At 38.2% G+C, this 18,316-nt stretch overlaps 1 protein-coding gene across 1 annotated transcript in view; it reads left to right on the forward strand.

Annotated features, from left to right (window-relative positions):
- Nucleotides 1-6,773, forward strand: part of Vps36 (vacuolar protein sorting 36) — a 120,374-nt gene extending 113,601 nt beyond the window's left edge. The window contains exon 7 of the mRNA XM_067135443.2: nucleotides 6,372-6,773. Coding sequence (XP_066991544.1) covers nucleotides 6,372-6,545 — 174 coding nt within the window. The 3' untranslated portion in view covers nucleotides 6,546-6,773. The remainder of the gene's footprint in view (nucleotides 1-6,371) is intronic.
- The last annotated feature ends 11,543 nt before the right edge of the window (nucleotides 6,774-18,316 follow it).

Here is an 18,316-nt window from a genome sequence, read left to right on the forward strand (position 1 = left end):
TTTTATTTTTATTCAATGCTTAAGATACAGGGTTGATGGATGGTACAAATAATATTAAAACCATGTAATAGACCGTGTTACATAATAGAAAATATATTGTTACCTTAGAGCTTTGGAATAAACTATATTAATGTCCTTCCATTTGGAGGTAAGATGTATACTGAATTGTGTTTGCCTACAAACTCTTGAACAATCCATGTACAGCTGACAATGGCAAAAGCACCGTTTTTGAAGATGGAGTCCTAAAACTTTAAGTGATTGTCCTATGTCAAAATTTCAGATCTCTGTGTGTCATAGATATGACTGGGCTTCGCTCACATACACACGAACACTTACGAATATTGCGGGCTGATGGCTCCTCGTGTCGCGGACTAAAAATGGCTTCCTACTCAATGGACTTACAGTCCGAGGAATACTACTTCACCCGCGGCATGCTGAGTCATGATGGTGGCTTCAATAACTTTCGTCATCAGTTTCAGAGCCGTGTTCATTGCAGAGGGAAAGATTCATATTCCTGAGAAGGATAATTGGTGCCACAATCGTCCACCCCAAGATGTTCGAAGGTACTCCAGGTGACTCCAAATTGTTCAAAATCTCTGTCGTGTAGTTGACAGCCTCATCTGTATAACATGTCGTATCAATAGACTTTTCAATTTATAGGAAATCGGATAATTCTTATGAGTGTTGCTTGTTGATGACGTAGACAGCTTCATGCATCTTAGGTAAATACCTGTGCCCACCTATGACAAACATTTTGGATCTTTGTTTGTCATGGATTTGGCTGGGCATCGCACACATGAACACAGACAGACAGACAGACGTCATGGACTGAAGGAAAATGGCTTCCTATTCCACAGACTTAAAATTGCATCTTGACTGATATATGTATTATTCCTTGTTTGTTATTATCGTCTATCTTGTGCCATATATGTTTCCTGTAAATGTATACATGTCCAACCCTTGTACCCTTTCTCTACAGGGTTTGGGTATGAAGTGAGATGAATCTTCGTAGCGAGTTTTTATATGATAGTAAGAATGAACAGGATGAAACCCAGCGCCGGCACTTTGCCCACTCCTCTCTAATAGCTCAAGACTTTACGTCCCAATCCGACGAACGAATCACCATCAACACCGTCATATGCCCTCACACCATATAAGACCAAAAACGGCTTCCTACGTCCTGGACGTAAAATGGCTCCTTGAATATATACCAATCTTATGTACGTTGCCTTGGGACAGTGACTCTCTGAATTTAATCTTGGTGACAGCACGTTGGATTGTCATATCCCAATGCAAGTTTTTCGATAGTTTTTCGTTCATAACTCACCAACGAAAGTGAAAATGAAAATTCTGGCTTCGAGGTGCATTTGGACCCCTTTCCATCTACCTATGTTCAAAATTTTAGATCTCTGCATGCTGTAGATTTTGCTGGGCATCAGGCACAGACAGACAGACACACAGACAGACAAACACTTCCTTTTATAATTATAGATTAATTCACTAATGCTCAATAGACATCCCAAAATTATTTCCCAAAAACATATATGAACAAAAACAAATAGATTATAAGTACATTTCCACAAAAATCAGTGATGTCACCAGAGCATAACAAGCGGAAAGTTAGCAGCTAGACTGAATAGCTGGTGAGACATCAGGGATCGCTCTGGGTAGCTAAGAGGAGAGGAATTACAATAGGCGGAATGCATTAAGATCAGTTCAAAAACATTTCCACGTTTATTAAGACAGTGAACACAGAATTTTAACGTGTTTTTACACTTGTTCATAATATTAATCCATTCTTAAAAAGAAGTGTTATTTGATGGAATCTGATGATCTTTCAGGAATGAAACATGTCATTCTATTATTAACTGTTTTCTTTTTCAGGTATTTTCTAGTATTTGTTAATCTTACATTAGTTTTGACAGATTGAAAAACTTATTTATGTGAAAAACGAAAATCCATAGCCTGTTTCAAGTCATTTGACAGAAATGGATGAATGAAGGCCTCAACTAGTGGCGAGGATAGGAATTGTGCTGGCTGCTGAAGCCTGCCGCACTCCTTTGGGGCAATGATTAATGAAATGAAATGATATTGCTGAGTGTTTGTTGAATGAAATATGACAGGGAAAAACGGAGTACCCAGAGAAAAACCTGTCCCGCCTCCGCTTTGTCCAGCACAAATCTCACATGGAGTGACCAGGATTTGAACCACAGAACCCAGCGGTGAGAGGCTGGCACTCTGCCGCCTGAGCCACGGAGGCTATTAAAGTTTATGTATTAAATCAAATATGGAAAGAAAATGATGTCCACTTTAACAAATTTCATTTAATGGTCAACATGCAAATACAGGAGGACCATGAGATGCAGGTGACATAAAATGTCAGTGACATATTTTGCAGGCTGATGGAGAAATATTAAACAGTGAGTGTTTTGAAATAAATTTGCCTTATAATTAGTATTGGAGAGCTGAAACTTGTACTCACAGTAGTAATAATAATAGTAGTAGTAATAATCGTATGGCATCATTAATTGTTGTGCTGAGATTTCAATTTGGTGCCTGTTAGGTTACCAAAGCATAGGTTGTGATGTTCCATTTTACTCTACCAGATGGCAGAGTAAACTCTTGACTGTTTGAGAGTGAGACTCCAAAACCAACAGACACAGACATTCAAGTGGGCAACGAAATATATTTATTGACGGTTCCACTCATGAGAAAAAATATTACAAGAAAATGTGCTTGCATATGACATCAGTAAATTGTATGGAATCAACACATTGTAAAGCTCAGATGGGCAACTCATACCCATCGGCATTCAAACAGTTCGGCAGTCGTTTGATCTCTTGGCCATTTGCCTGCCCAGTACGGGGTGATTTTTGACAGTAGTGGGCTTTAACACGGAAATTCTCATTCCCCAACAGAAATACTCACAGCTCTGTTGCCTGTGCACCTCTTACTACAAAAGACGTCAGTCTCTTTTTCCAGCTCAGACAATTTGCACTTGCTTTGTTCGCTGTTTGAAAGTCTTGTAATATTTGCTTCATCAATGAATGTTTGTGAAGTGTGTTGCTTTTCATTTAGCTTCATATCCATGGAAATCAAACCTGGAAATTAACGCACTGTAAGATCCTAAATTAAATCTGCCAGTGCACACAAACCTTCCTCAACCGAGCATCAGCAGCACTGATACTCGACCAAATAGTACTGGTTCGGTGCCCACGAGTGGTACTCAACCTAGTAGTAGTAATACAAAGAAAATCAAGGAGACTAAAACTTGAAGCAAGCAAAGTCAATGGCTGATATGTAAACCATACGAATACGTTAACAAAGAACAACGTCGGTAGTGGTTATATTATTATACACTTAAGTCGCACCAACACAGATAGATAGGTCTTATGGCGACAAGAGGATAGGAAACGGCTAGGAGTGGGAAGGAAGCGGCCGTGGCCTTAATTAAGGTACAGCACCAGCATTTGCCTGGTGTGAAAATGGGAAACCGCGGAAAACCACATTCAGGGCTGCCGACAGTGGGGTTAGAACCCACTATCTCCCGAATGCAAGCTCACAGCTGTGTGCCCTTAAACGCACGACCAACTCGCTCAGTATTATTATTATCATCCCAGTCAATAATTCGTGATTTTACTTTTCCTTTCTTTACTGAAAGCGAGACACTGATAATAGCTGCATAAATAATGTTGTAATAGGTTTACTTTTATATGAATTCAAGCATAGTATTTAGGCAGACCTGCTGTTCGTATTTAAAATAGCTCATGCCGATCATTTACAGCTATTTGAAAGTTCTTTGTCGAGTTTATTTGCCAATTCCTTCTGTTTTTCTTTCTTTCTTCTAACATCTGCGACCGCTGAATGGGTTTTGCATGAAACAAAATATTCTGCGATATTGATTTGTGCTGTGGTTCATGGTCAGGCTTTTTATATTTATATTTTGTCTTTAGAATAAATTAAATGCTAACATATTTATCTAATCAAAACAAAATATGACATCCTTGCTCTTGACAGCGCTCACTTGCCTTTTAAACGACATGCGCCCCTTGTGTCCAGAGGCAAAGGAACCGACTGACAACCCTCATTATCACTAGGGCAGGCGAAGTTTTGGGATCAGAAGCTGCCGCATGGGTATACGTTCAGCGCCAGGAATTTAGCTATAGGCATTGGACAACAGACATTAAGAAAACCACTTATAGATAGACAAGAGGCTATGCCTCACAATATCATTAATCTTAACACACATAAGATAATATGCCCTGGACCTTCCATTTTATCATAAATATTAAGGAAGCATTTTAGTGTGTGTTTCACACACAATAATTTTAATTTTAATTTTAATTGTATTTTAATTTAATATGTTTTTTACTGAAGACTCAGAGTGAGTCAAAACATTTCTAGTTAATAAGCACTTCATCTTATAAGATGATATTGATGTATTCAATAGGAGGAATAATACTTAATTGCATTATTGTAAGAGTTCAACCGTCAATATAGAAAAATGAAATTTTTAGTCTTTAATCAAGCACAGGGGCTATATTGTTACACCAGTAGAAAAATATTCAAATTTTAATGTTTTAATATAAAGCTACTTATTACAAGGAATGAATTTACTATGGAAACAAGAAATTAGTACAATCCAGAGTATGTATTATCTACCCTTATCTGAGGCCAGTTTAATAGGAAATCAATGTTGGTAATATGACTCTTCAGTTACAATTTTTAAACAACATGAAATGTGGAATGTCTTGTTTTAGATCTGACATAGTCAAAGGTATGAAGCTACCGCTGAGGTTCAAGGTAGGCACTTTCAAATCCTGTTTGAGTTCAAATATCAGACTACCTCTGTCAGGTTACCTCTGATAATTGACATGCTGCTGTGTAATGGCTGAAAGTGAAAATGCTTGATTCAATGATCAGACCAAGGACAGCATGCTGTCTGCCTTTGTGCTGCAATATATAACCATTGTTGCTAGATACGAGGGCTGTAAATAAAGTAGTGGCAATATTGATAGAATGCAATATTTAATGAACTAAGAAGTACAGTTGCATTGCATTCCTTCATTGTAGTCACTTGCAACATCTATTACCTTTTGCCAAATGTGGGGAAGTAGTTGCGGACCGTTGGCAAGCCATTCTCTGTTGATAACAGCAATGGAGCACGCTACTGCGCGGACTACAGATGCCACGTCAGGAAACTGGCAGCCTCGGAGGGTTTCATTCAACTTCAGAAACAGGTCAAAGTCTGTCTGGTGAGTACAGAAGGCGTTCCAAGACCTCCCAATGCCACCGTTGCAATAAGAGCTTGACATTGTTTGCGACATGACGTGTGTTTTCATGCAACATGATAGGGCAGTCATCTCACAATTAACATGGATGTTTGCACCGCATAGCCAGAGGCAAATATCACTCCAGAAATTGGCAATAGTAGTCACTGTTGACAGTTTGTCCCTCAGGCACAGCATGCGTAAGAATAACACCCTCATAGCCGTATGCCACAATCAGCATAAGCATCACCTGACTGGTTTCTTGTCAAAATTTCTGTGGACTTGATGAACCTGGGTGATGATGCCATTCATTTGATTGACGCTTTAATTGAGCCTCGTAGGCTCGTGCCCACATCTCGTCAGTGGCGTCAATACGCTGCAGAAATGCATCTCCTTCCTTGCGGTATCTGTCCGGGTGGATGCCAGCCAGAGTATACCAATGCCATTTCTGTACATAGGTGAGTTGATGTGGAACCCAGCGAGACTCAATTTTCCTCATGTTATTTTGTCAGTATGTGCCACACTGTTTTAATGACAGAGACCAACTTGTATGAATAATTTCCGGGCAGTCCATCGATGGTCTACAGAAATGAGACCACCCATGATGTCATTCCGATCTTGAGAAATGGACAGTCTCATTCTGGCCTGCACGAAACGCCTCGATTCTTCGTGCAACCATCCTTTACCGCAGTGCATTCTCAACACAGGCTTCACGTAATCCTCCATAACGTTCTGATGCATTTTTGTCACGGGTAACCTCGATTTTAATCCATGAACACTGATCACCTTTTGAAAACATACTTTATTTAGAATGGTAAAATTGACACACAGAACAACACTCCCAACTGAATGCCCGTCAAATGCACACTACACATCAACAACAGCGCCATCTGACCGCTGTCATATCCTGCACTACATTGCCACTACTTTATTTACAGCCCCCATATTTCTATTCTTCCTCTGTAGAATTAAGTTACTATTTGTTAGTCATATCATAGTCCACTCTTAATTTTGCCTTATTCATCTCCCTATCCTTTTTTTTTTTTTTTTTTCATGAAATTTGTGTCTTGTATACCTAGTTATGTTAATCTTCCATTTTAGTTGGAAGACCGTGGTTCCCTCACAGCAGAAGAGCTGGCCCGGACTCTTGGACTCTCTGTCATGTTAGCCAAAGAACGATTACTGACCACCGAGAAGTATGGTAAAGCTTGTCGAGATGAAAGCATCGAAGGTCTCAGATTTTATCCCAATTTATTCTTGCAGAATGAAAGCTAACAGGTAGATGAATTCACTCACATAGGCTATATTGTTACACTGATAGAAATATATTGTTATTTTGAAGTTTTAATGTAATTATGTTTCAAACACATGTAATATGTAAATAAAGTTACTTAATACAAGGAATGAATTTACTGTGGAAACATGAAATTATTAAACATGGTATATTTAGTGCTGCTTGTTATGGATACCTCCATTGTATAATGAATACTACATTGCAAAATACATCTTTGTTCTAGAAATGCATTTTTTTTTTAAAGTAACTTTTCCTCACAAGAAGATCTTTTCTCTAAGCCTTTCTTATTAACTGAATTTCTTTTTTATTGGAAAGGAAGAAACAAGTGCAAATCTAGATTTTAAATATGGCTTCCGATTGAAGAAACTCAATCGTCAAATTAGCAGTGTTTTGCCCCAGTGTAGCCTGGGCTCATCAGTTGGATACCGCAGCTTTGCTAGACAACGCCGGTATTGGTTGTGTTAGTCCGAAAGGCCATATATAGGTAGAGGAGATATATTTCTCCCTTAGTATGTCAGTACTTCATTTGTGCATATAACACGATAGGCATTGGTGTGTCTATCAGCGTGCTAGCCAGCCAGTGTCTTAGAAATGTGTGGTATCCAAATAATGAGCCTATACTGCCGTAGGAAGAAAGACTGGTAATTTTTTGCTTTTCCTTAATTTCATTGAGTGCAAATCAAGCCTAGTCTTCTACCACCTGAATTCATCTTTATCCATCTTTTCTCTTCCCTTTTGCTGTGTATATTCAGCTTTCTTCTTAACCTAAAATTTCCACATCAAGACTGAAGATGAATCAAGATATCGCATGCTTAGGATCATAAGGGCGTATCTACAATTTTTGACATTTTGAGGTTATGATATAATTGCAATGCGAAAAGAATGCTGTATTTGAGTAACAGAACGGCGTATCTCTAACTATGCTAGTTTTTAAATTTTGCATGGCGTAAGTCATTAAGAGATTTGTTTTAGTAAATAACAAAAGGGCGTATCCGTATACGCCCATTTGTTACTCACAAACACGTAAGATATGAGGCACATACTTTAGGAACAAAATGGCGTAACACCTGATACACCATTTTCACTCTAACTATTATTTCGTTTATTCTCTATGGAAACCTGTTTGACTAGCGTGTGTTAAACATATCACCGTATTGTGAGGTGAATTAGTTTCTCTATTTTCGAGCACTATAAGAGTAATGAAATACTTGATAGTGTTTTAAAACTAGAATGATACTATCAATGAAGAAGGTGAGTGTAAAATATGAGCCACACAAATTAGCAAAGTATATTACCAAATACAGTAGAGACAATTCGCGACACTCTGCGAAATATCGAGGGACAGCGATTAGCTCTCAATCTAGCGGAGTGACCTGAGAGTTACTGATTCTGTCATAAGAGCACGTGTATTTGTTTGTGAAGTTTTGGGGGTTATTTATGCGTTTGTATTAAGTTGACATAAGTAAATAGTAGCGTGTGTCATTCCTTTATATCTCCTGTCAATATGAGTGGAAAGATATCTGCTGCGTTTGGCTGAAATAACTATGAAGTGCACAAGGATTCGCGGTCTTTCTTCCGCTTCCCTTGTGACAAGAAAATGTAAGTAAATACTGTGTTTGCATATATATTCTTCCAGTTACAAAGATATTTTTATAGAAAGCCTACTTCCTAAACTTCTGACCTGCGCGCCCCATATTTTAACTGGCTTAAAATATTATAAAAAGCTTATTTTATTGTATTAGTGCAGCAGTTAACCTTCAATACTGATGTGTTGTTGTAGGTGTGATCTGTGGGTTTTGATTTAATTAAGGAACATGCATATGCATATGTGTGTGGCTGGTTGTGCTCCAAGTTACCCCATTTGGAATGCCGTAATGCGTTGTCAAGCACTGAAGAAGATATGGGTGATTTAAGAAATGTAATGATGATGCAAAGGTGAGTGGCTACTCATTGAATTCGATTTACAAGCTGTGCTGTACTGTCCACATACAAAGGCCAAAACATTGTTTTACAAAAGAAGACAGTGTTAAATGCAGTTGCAAATAGTGCTGTCTGTTACACGTGGAATGAGACTATAGCTAAGAGAGGGTCATCTGAAATAGTATCATGTGTTTATAAGATTCTTACTCAAAATGCAAATGGCAAAGAGATTGTTTTTATACAGATATGTGCAGTGGCCAAAATAGGAATGCGTATATCTGTGCAATGTGTCTCTTTGCTGTAAAACAATTAAATATACCTGAAATCAACCACAAATATCTTACTCCAGGCCACACACAGATGGAGGTTGATTCGGTACATTCTATGATCGAAAAAAGAAGAAGAGTGTTCACATATTTGAGCCATCTGGTTGGAAGACAGTCATCCGCCTAGCAAGAAAATCACCTTACGAAGTATAAGTTACGTCACAAGATGATTTCTTTGATTTTAGAAAAGTAAAGCAGGCCCCTATAAACAATACAACAGTAGATGTTAGTGGTCAAAAGTAACATAGATGAAAATTGTGTGGTTGAAGTACGGTACTTGAAAGACGATCCCAAACATGTTTACTTCAAGTACAACATGCATGAAAAATTCAACAAAATGCATATTGTAGGAAACAAGAGATCAGCACCTAGGAGGAAACAGAACTGTAACAGTCTTAGAGAGGATCCATTCACAACCTCTTCCAATTTTGGTTGGAAAGTTAAAAGATTTACAAGAACTTTGCAAACATGGTATTAGTAAATCCCAGTATCATAAATTTTATATGTCCCTGAAGTCAATCACCACAAGCCAAGACAGTGACAATGATCTGGATGATGTTGGCAATTAATGAGTATCCTTTTCCTTTATTGATTCTTGCAATTATTGCTTACGGATTTCATCAATGTTACGTCAGTGCTGTTTTTTATTAGCAATATGAAAAATATTCAAAACTGCGAAGCAAGGAGGATAGTGGTATTAAGTAGAGGAATTTGAAGGGGATTAAAAGGTTGAATTCCTACTTTATTAGGCATATTGCTTTAGTGTAGTTTTGTTATGCTTTAAATCAGCAGTGATCTACATATTTATCAAAGTTTAATGTAGTAACTATTAGTCTTATTATCAGTCTGAATTTAGCATAGTCTGGATAAAATATTGTATGGATGTTCTGTTGTAACTTTGGGGTGTTCTGTATCACAAACATATTGAGTTTATTAGGCATTTTTTCATGTAAAACGCAAGTTTTCAGTCAGGGTTGTGTTAATAATGTAATGATCACGTTACTATATCGTAACAATAAAAATATTATTATTATTATTATTATTATTATTATTATTATTATTATTATTATTATTATTATTATTATTATTATTATCTCATTTATCTTGGACAGTTCGACGTATGCCTTGCTGTTATTTTAAGTTTTAAAGTATCAGATAAGTACTTACGCCACTTGACTCATTGAAAACTGAGAATAACAAAAGGGCGTATGTCAGGGAAAAGAATTTTAAAATAAAGTTAGGAACAATATTATTCGAACTTGTTTTGAATTACTTGCTTTTTTGCTTAATTCAAACCTAAATGAAACCATTTAATTGCAACATCATGTGCTGGTACTTATCTTGTACTGGTGATATACTTTTAAATAAATTGTGTAGTGATATTCCTGATTTTCTCAAAATGGCAGAAATGTAGATACGCCCTTATGATCCTAAGCATGCGATATAACCCTCTACTAGTGTTGAAGTCTGCCCTCCTGTTCAACTGGGAAGCAGGTACGAGCTCATTGGGTTCTGAGAAGGAATAGTATGTAGAACTGGGTTTGATGAGGAGAGAACCAATCTATCTGAAGACGGCATTGTAGGTTAGGGGTGGCCTCATTAAAATCCAGCAGTTAGCTATAAAATGCCTTTGGTTGTGGCAAGCCCACAATAATAACAATCTACATGAAGCATCAAAGTGGATCAGGGAGGTCAATGATCTAGTGCCCGTCCCAGGAGCTCCCTGGACAAGGGTGACGGAAGAAGTAGTAGTAGTGGAGATTGTCTTCGTTAGGGATGGGAAATTGTCTCGCTCAAGCGTCTCGAGACAAATAACCAAAATTTCAAAACTCTCAAAGCATCTCAAGAGAAAGTGAATAGTGCTGCAATCTCTTTATCTTGTTTTGCTAATTACAATGAAATTTTAGTGTTAGAACTTTTTGCTTCTAGTGCAGCATTCAGGTTATTTTAAACAACTGCATTTTCAGTTGATCTACAATGGAATATTTGCTTTGACCTTATATTTAAGTTCATATGAACACAACTGCTTATTTACAGAAAGGAATGACAGAACAAAACTTAGTTTAGATGGTCTTCAAAAACAAACACAGTAAAAATTAAATCAAACAGTTATTTCATTCTAATCCTTGTAGAGGGTTAGGCAGGCCATCTGCTAAACAAAATAATTTTCGGTTGTGAAACGTTATTTTTAAGGACTTAATATCTATTATGAAGCATGTCTAGTATATACGTAATGGGAATTGCTTACGAGGGAACGGTACGAAGTCGGACGGCGAATTTCGATTTGATTTTTACATATTCATAGGTCTCTTTAAGCTGAAACAGGTAGTGGAAGTCTAATTTTTCACTGGTCCTTTTTAAGGGGCCATTTGGGAGTCCAAAGTTGGCGGTGCGCGCAATGAATTGTACAGTACATGCCGGCACACGTCAGCGCTCACAGCCAGCGGCTGTGTTGCCTCGCCTTCCCTCTCCACTCCTTCTGTTCTCCTCTGTCCCCCACCACATACGGCTGCCTACAGTTGTGTACACGGGATTGCAGATGAAGACTGACGTTAGTTGGGACGTTTTCTTTACAAGGATGAATTCAGTATGGAATAAATAAACAATAAAAATAGTTTACAAATCACTACTTAACATACAAATAATACATAATCAAATATCATCCGCATTATCATGACATTCAGAGTGTTCAAGAAATGACTTTTTCTAACACAGTCTGGCATTGGTTCATTGATCATGGCATGACAGTGAAAATCTAACACAAAATGTGAATAACAAAACACAAGACAACTATGTGCGCACCTTATAAACGAAGAATTGGTACTATCATTTCCAGCACACTTTTTATCAGTCAAATCATGAAAATTTGTTTGCGAGACAGTATGAAATTGTGGTATAATGTCATTAATAGAATAACCACCCGCTTTCCAACCATATTTCAGCATTGGTACAAAACAATCAGCTTGTAATTAGTTATGCACTAGTATTTGACTAGTTATAATGAAAAGTCTGTTTTTTGGTTGTAATTTTGACTGGCCGTGTAAATTCCTTACCCGGCAAACGTTTTCCATTCGACGGACTAAACATTTAGTTGTCGGAAGAGTCCAAGATCACATGGCTGGCAAAGATACGTAGTTTCTTTCGGTATGTATTCAATGTGTTCATGTTTGTTCGTCAGGGATTCAAGTTGTGCATTTTTGCCCTGGCCACTGAATGAATCTATGAGAAGATGATTTCTTCCGTCTTCCTGTATTGTGGATGGAAAATGTTTTGGAACCAGTCACGTACATGCCCTTTCCCCATTTTCCCAGAAGATGAACAATCAATTACAACATATTTAAAGGCATTCATGTAGGCTTTGATACTTTATTGTACTCTAGGTCCAAACTTTCCATTAATTTCTTGGAAAAAGTTCAAGAACAAATGTCCCATTTCTCCGGCTTTAGAAATGTGATATTACACTGTGTGGGAGTGCGTAAAACTATTTCGGCAAACAACCGTAGCAAGATCGTCTTTTACACCATGAAAATCATAACTTCTCTGTGTTGCCATTTCGTACACAAATCGGGACTGGTCCGAATTCCAGATATTGGCATCCGGGATCTCTTTCTTTCCTTGCAATTCATTAATGAATGTTACAAACTTTTTAGCCACTTCGTGTCATACTTCTTCGTCTGTTTTAAACGTTTTACCGACTAGTTTGGTTACTTCGGAACCAAATTTTCAAACGCCTTTTAAGGTTTGTCAGGTATGAGTCGCTTTGGAGAGAGTGTTTGGGGAAATACAACTCTCTACCCTCACCAATCCAACGCTCAATGTCCGATTTTGTGACATATAAATAACGCATCCTTGCCTTGGTGAACTCTTCTTTCACATTGCACATTTCCTAATTTCTCCATTGTGTTCAACGTGGTTGACGATTCCATAAATTTGTTTCCGAGTCTTTGTATACTTACGTACAGCGTACATAGGTCCTCGTTCCTTTATTTTTTGGTACATGTCCAACAATGATTCGGAATCATAATCTTCCACTGACTTACAGGATCTTCCTCAGCCATCACAAGACTTGTTATCTTCGTTAAACTCATCTCCGTGTTTGCGTTTTTTCGGTGATGTTGTCCCCTCTTCAACGCCATCTTCGTCTTCTGAATCAATGAAAACAGCTTCTTCCTCCTGAATAAATTCACATTTTCCCTCCAAAATTTCGTCAAACTTTGTCTTTATTTGTATATACAGTACATAATTTGCTGTTCATCAGAAAGCACTGTAGCTTCCTGAATATTAACACCGTAGGCATTAATAAGAGCTGCAATAATGTTGCAAGCGGCCATAACAAAGTGAATAATCCAATGCGATCTCCTGTATGTGGAATAGCCATCAGTCGCAGAGAACTTGACCGAATAGAATAGGACTCGCCGTCCCATATACACAACTGTAGGCAGCCGTATGTGGTGGGGGACAGAGGAGAACCGAGGGAGTGGAGAGGGAAGGCGAGGCAGGGCAGCCGCTGGCTGTGAGCGCTGACATGTGCCAGTATGTACAGTACAATTCATTGCGCGCACCGCCAACTTTGGACTCCCAAATGGCCCCTTAAAAAGGACCAGCGAAAAATTAGACTTTCACTACCTGTTTCAGCATAAAGAGACCTCCACAAATATGTAAAAATCAAATCGAAATTCGCCGTCCGACTTTGTACCGTTCCCTTGTTAGTATTTATTTCTGGTGAAGTAGTTACCAAATCAAATGTCCACTCTGCACTCACTTGAACATACTCCTACTATTCCCTGTTTATCGAGAATAATACATTTTACAGAAACATTGAATCATACAATTATGTTGGCTTGAAGAATCATGCCACGTGATCTTGCTGTCAATGAATTCTAAGGTATTATTCAAGTGACTACTGGAGTCAAGTTTTTGTTGCCTTCCATAAACTTGTTAGATTTTTAATAACATAATTCTGAATACATGATGTGATAAAAGTATCATAAACTTACACTTTTTAAACACTTTGTCTTTAAAATATGAAAGAAATTCCTTGATTTACATACAAAACTTAAACACTTCTAATATTGGCACTTCTTTAAACTAGCATAAATATAACACTGGGCATTAACATGATACTAAATCTCAGTAGGGATGGGATATGTGAGCGCATGTCTCGAGAAGCACAAGAACTTCTCAATGCTTGATACATACATTATTTAAGATCTTTCACCCCCAGAAAAAGTGTAAGTTTTCGTACCTGTACTAGCAGCCTGCTGGGACAAGGTAGAAGAGCCACTAATCGAAGCTTGACTGCCTTCAAAAATCGCATGGCTTTTCAATGGCCAAATCATGCCTGTTGTAATTTGGTGTTTGAAACCAATACACCAGGAACAAATATAACATTGCCGATTTCAGTTTATTTTTTTGGGACATCCGTGAAATATTCATAGGCCCATGAGTTTCTCTTGGTAGCCATCAATATGCACTAAAAGTACTGTATTGCAATCATGCCAGTCAAATGATTAGGCTTAAATAAAATAACGGATTTTTCCTTGTGGGTTGAGTGTTGCAGACCTACTAGCTTGTTCATATATTATTCACTGCAAATAGAAGGCCAGACTTCTGTTCATGACTTAGCCTGTTGTCACACTGGGCAAGATGTCAAAGCCTGTTGTTCTGAGTATGCCGCATAACCATGATGCAAGAAGCGTGCTTACGTTCCGGAGAGTCTCATGAGGCATGCTTTTGTAAGAAAAGCATTGAGAAGTTCTCGCGATTCTCGAAATGCACTTTAATTTCCCATCCATTTCTTTCCATTTCGCTCGCTTTATCCTACTATGCACTGCTTTTGATGTTCCCGGTTTTCTTAATTTGGCTTGATTTCCAATTGTTTGTTCCTTCCCATTACTTACATTGATCCTTTGGGTTCATTTTCTCCTTTTGTGTTTGTCCTATTTTCCTAGATTTTTACCACCTGACCGAGCTCGATAGCTGCAGTTGCTTAAGTGCAGCCAGTATTCGGGAGATAGTGGGTTCGAACCCCACTGTCGTCAGCCCTGAAGATGGTTTTCAGTGGTTTCCCATTTTCACACCAGGCAAATGCTGGGGCTGTACCTTAATTAAGGCAATAGCTGCTTCCTTCCCAGTCCTAGCCCTTTGTTGGCCCATCGTCGCCATAAGTCCTATCTGTGTCGGTGCGACATAAAGCCAATAGCAAAAAAAAAATGTACCACCTGTGTTCACCTATCCTTTTCCTGTTTTTATCTGGCTTTCTTCTTATCCTATACTTAACACGTCAAGACTGAAGATCTGACAAGATGGTCCCACTATTGAGTGTTGAAGAAATGGATGTAGAAGAACTGGGGTTGGTGAGGAGAGAGCTAATTTATTTGAAGACAGCAGTATATGAAGAAGTGCAGATTTTTCTTGTCCTTTTCTGTTTTCTTTCTATTTTTCCCACTTCCCACACTGACCTGTCATTGTGTTTATCGTATTCTGTGTTCCTGTCTTTCCACTTATGGCTCGAGTTTCTTTTTGTATATCTTATAATAACTGGTATTATAAATAATAACTCCTCACAATTATTTTGAAGTTCTAATTCATGCAGGTTTCTTTTACATTTTGTTTAGATATGTCACGTACTGTACTTTGATTGTGGTTGGTACTATCAAAGTCAACTAACGGGAAAACATCATTGAGGAATTTAATCTTTAAATTACTCTTGCTGACAACAAGAGTTAAGTACGAAGGAGTGGTGGAAATGTAACGGCATATGTTGAAAGGTCATGCAACTATATTGCAGTGATAATAATAATAATTTCGTGTGGCTATTTCTAGCCGAGTGCAGCCCTTGTAAGGCAGACCCTCCGATGAGAGTGGGCGGCATCTGCCATGTGTAGGTAACTGCGTGTTATTGTGGTGGAGGATAGTGTTATGTGTGGCGTGTGAGTTGCAGGGATGTTGGGGACAGCACAAACACCCAGCCCCCGGGTCATTAGAATTAACCAATGAAGGTTAAAATCCCCGACCCGGCCGGGAATCGAACCCGGGACCCCCTGAACCGAAGGCCAGTACGCTGACCATTCAGCCAACGAGTCGGACATTGCAGTGATTACATTGCTTGATCGGACAAACCACAGAGTTGGCAGTGTTGGCACACTGCTAGGGCCGTGTCAGTTGCATACCTCATGGGCCTGGATTAATGTCCTCCTTCGTTTGAGAAGAAACTGTACAGTCATTATATCCTCTTCTGAAGCAGATTGGCCCCTCATCTGTTGTAACTGGTCCTCAATATTATACAGATCGGCACTCTATCTGAGCTGATCCCACATGCTCTATTGGGATTATGATGGGGAACCTTGGTGGCTACGAGAGTATTTTAACATGATGCAAGCACTCCATAGATGCATGAGCTGTGTGTGGATGAGTGGTCTTGTTGAAAGACTGTACCAGTGTGGTGTCTTGATGAAAGTGTGTATTGGATTAGTATAACTTGGAAACAATTCTCTAAACACATTGGCAGATAGTGAAAATATCAAGCTTGTTTGGTAGGTGTTGTTGTTGTTATTATTATTATTATTATTATTATTATTATTATTATTATTATTATTATTATTATTATTATTACTTGTGAGGTGTGAATATGAAGTTGTTTATGTCAATTATTATTATTATTATTATTATTATTATTATTATTATTATTATTATCTACGTAGTTATGTACAGACTTTATTTGGTATAAATCATAGTCGTATCATTTATTATTTGTGTGTTGTATGATCTGTCTTGTGTAATAGAACATGTGAGGTTATGTCATGATACTTCTGCTGTAACTTATTTATATTAACATGACTTTATTTAATGTAAGAACACGTAATTAACAATATATAATTGATTATTACCTGTAAATATGATGTATAAATCTGATGTATAAATCTGATGTAATGTTGTGCAACACAGGGTAATAGTCTAGAACAACGCACCTTTGTCACTCGAGATTTACAGAATGTTCTACCCATTTGTACATAGGTTATTGGAGACTCAAGAAGATACCAGAAAGCATGTTGTGTCGTACTTTTCTAGAAGCCTGGCCAGGCAAGGTACATAAAGAGACAGTCTTGGGAGTTAAGTAGAGGTGTTGTGAGTGCAAGTTGTTAGATTCACAGACCATGAAGCTGATTTTATGTAATGCAAGTCGTTAGTCGAATTAAGTGTGTGAACTCTTGTTGTAATTTTGTTGTGTTGGTAGTTGGTTGACATGCTAATGTGGCAGTCAAGTGTTTTGTTCAAGCTAGTGGTTCATTAATGTGCAAGTATAGTCTGTATATAATTAGTAAATAAAACAGTGTACACAATTGACAGCATCTCATGTGTGTGTCTTTGTGAATACGATAAACGGCGACCGTGTGACAGGATTGAAGAAGAATTTTCGGTGATGAATAAGAGTGTAAGTGGAAATCAGAAGAAAATGAAAGTGATACTGGAAAATATGTCAGTAAAACAACTTCAAGACGAACTCGCAAAAAAAAATCTTCTGATGAACGGCAGTAAGTGAACATTGAAGACACGGCTAGAAGAAGACCTCATTAAAAACGGTGAAGATCCCAAAAGGTTTTTAGTCGAGGTGGTCGAACATCTGGACTAGTCATTGGAAGATAAGGTAATTATGACCACAATGTGTTCCAACATAATGAGCATGACACAGGCACTCACTAGCAAGAACTCCGAAAGTAATTCCTCCTTAACGGAAATAATTTCCGACAACATTTTGAAAGTAAATGACAAAATTTCAGACAAAATTTCACAAGTTAATTCTGCCTTAACAGAACAGATTTACGAACAAATTTCGAAGGTGGGTGACAAGATTTCTAAAGCTAATGCAGTTTTAACGAGACGAACATCTCAAATGTATGCACAGTTTCACAAAGTAGAACAGTGCCTAGAATCAAAAATTTCAACCGTAGATAATAAAATTTCACAGATCAATTCCCTAATTAGCGACATCAGCAATCAATTAACGCAGCCGATATCGGACATCAGGTCAAAACGGTCAGGTTGAGCAGATCGATAGTAGGGTAAGCCAGCTGGAAGGGGACATATCTAACTTTAAGGAGGAGGTGGAAATCCAGGTGTCCGGCATCAAAGAACAGGTTGAGGGGAGAATTTCAACCATTGAGGGAAGTTTTGAGAGCCATATTTTTACCATTGAAGGAATTTTAGAAAACTCGATTTCGACCCTCAGAAGAGATGTTCAGAATATCAGAGAGACTCTCCTTCATGCCATAGAAGATAGATTAAATCAAACAGGACCTATCACCACGCCTTCAACCCCTTCAAACCTAACCGGCAATACAGGACACCTAGACCAGAAGGTGATTAAGGAGAGCCTTCCGGAATTCCACGGGAGACTGGAAGAGAACCTGACTAGATTCATCGAGGGATCGGTCAGTCTGCTAGGAAGGACTAAGCTACCAGAGGACATTTTCGTTCAACTCGTCACACCGCAGTTAAGGGGGCAA

Source organism: Anabrus simplex, chromosome 1, assembly GCF_040414725.1.
Source record: "Anabrus simplex isolate iqAnaSimp1 chromosome 1, ASM4041472v1, whole genome shotgun sequence".
Classification (NCBI taxonomy): Eukaryota; Metazoa; Arthropoda; class Insecta; order Orthoptera; family Tettigoniidae; genus Anabrus; species Anabrus simplex.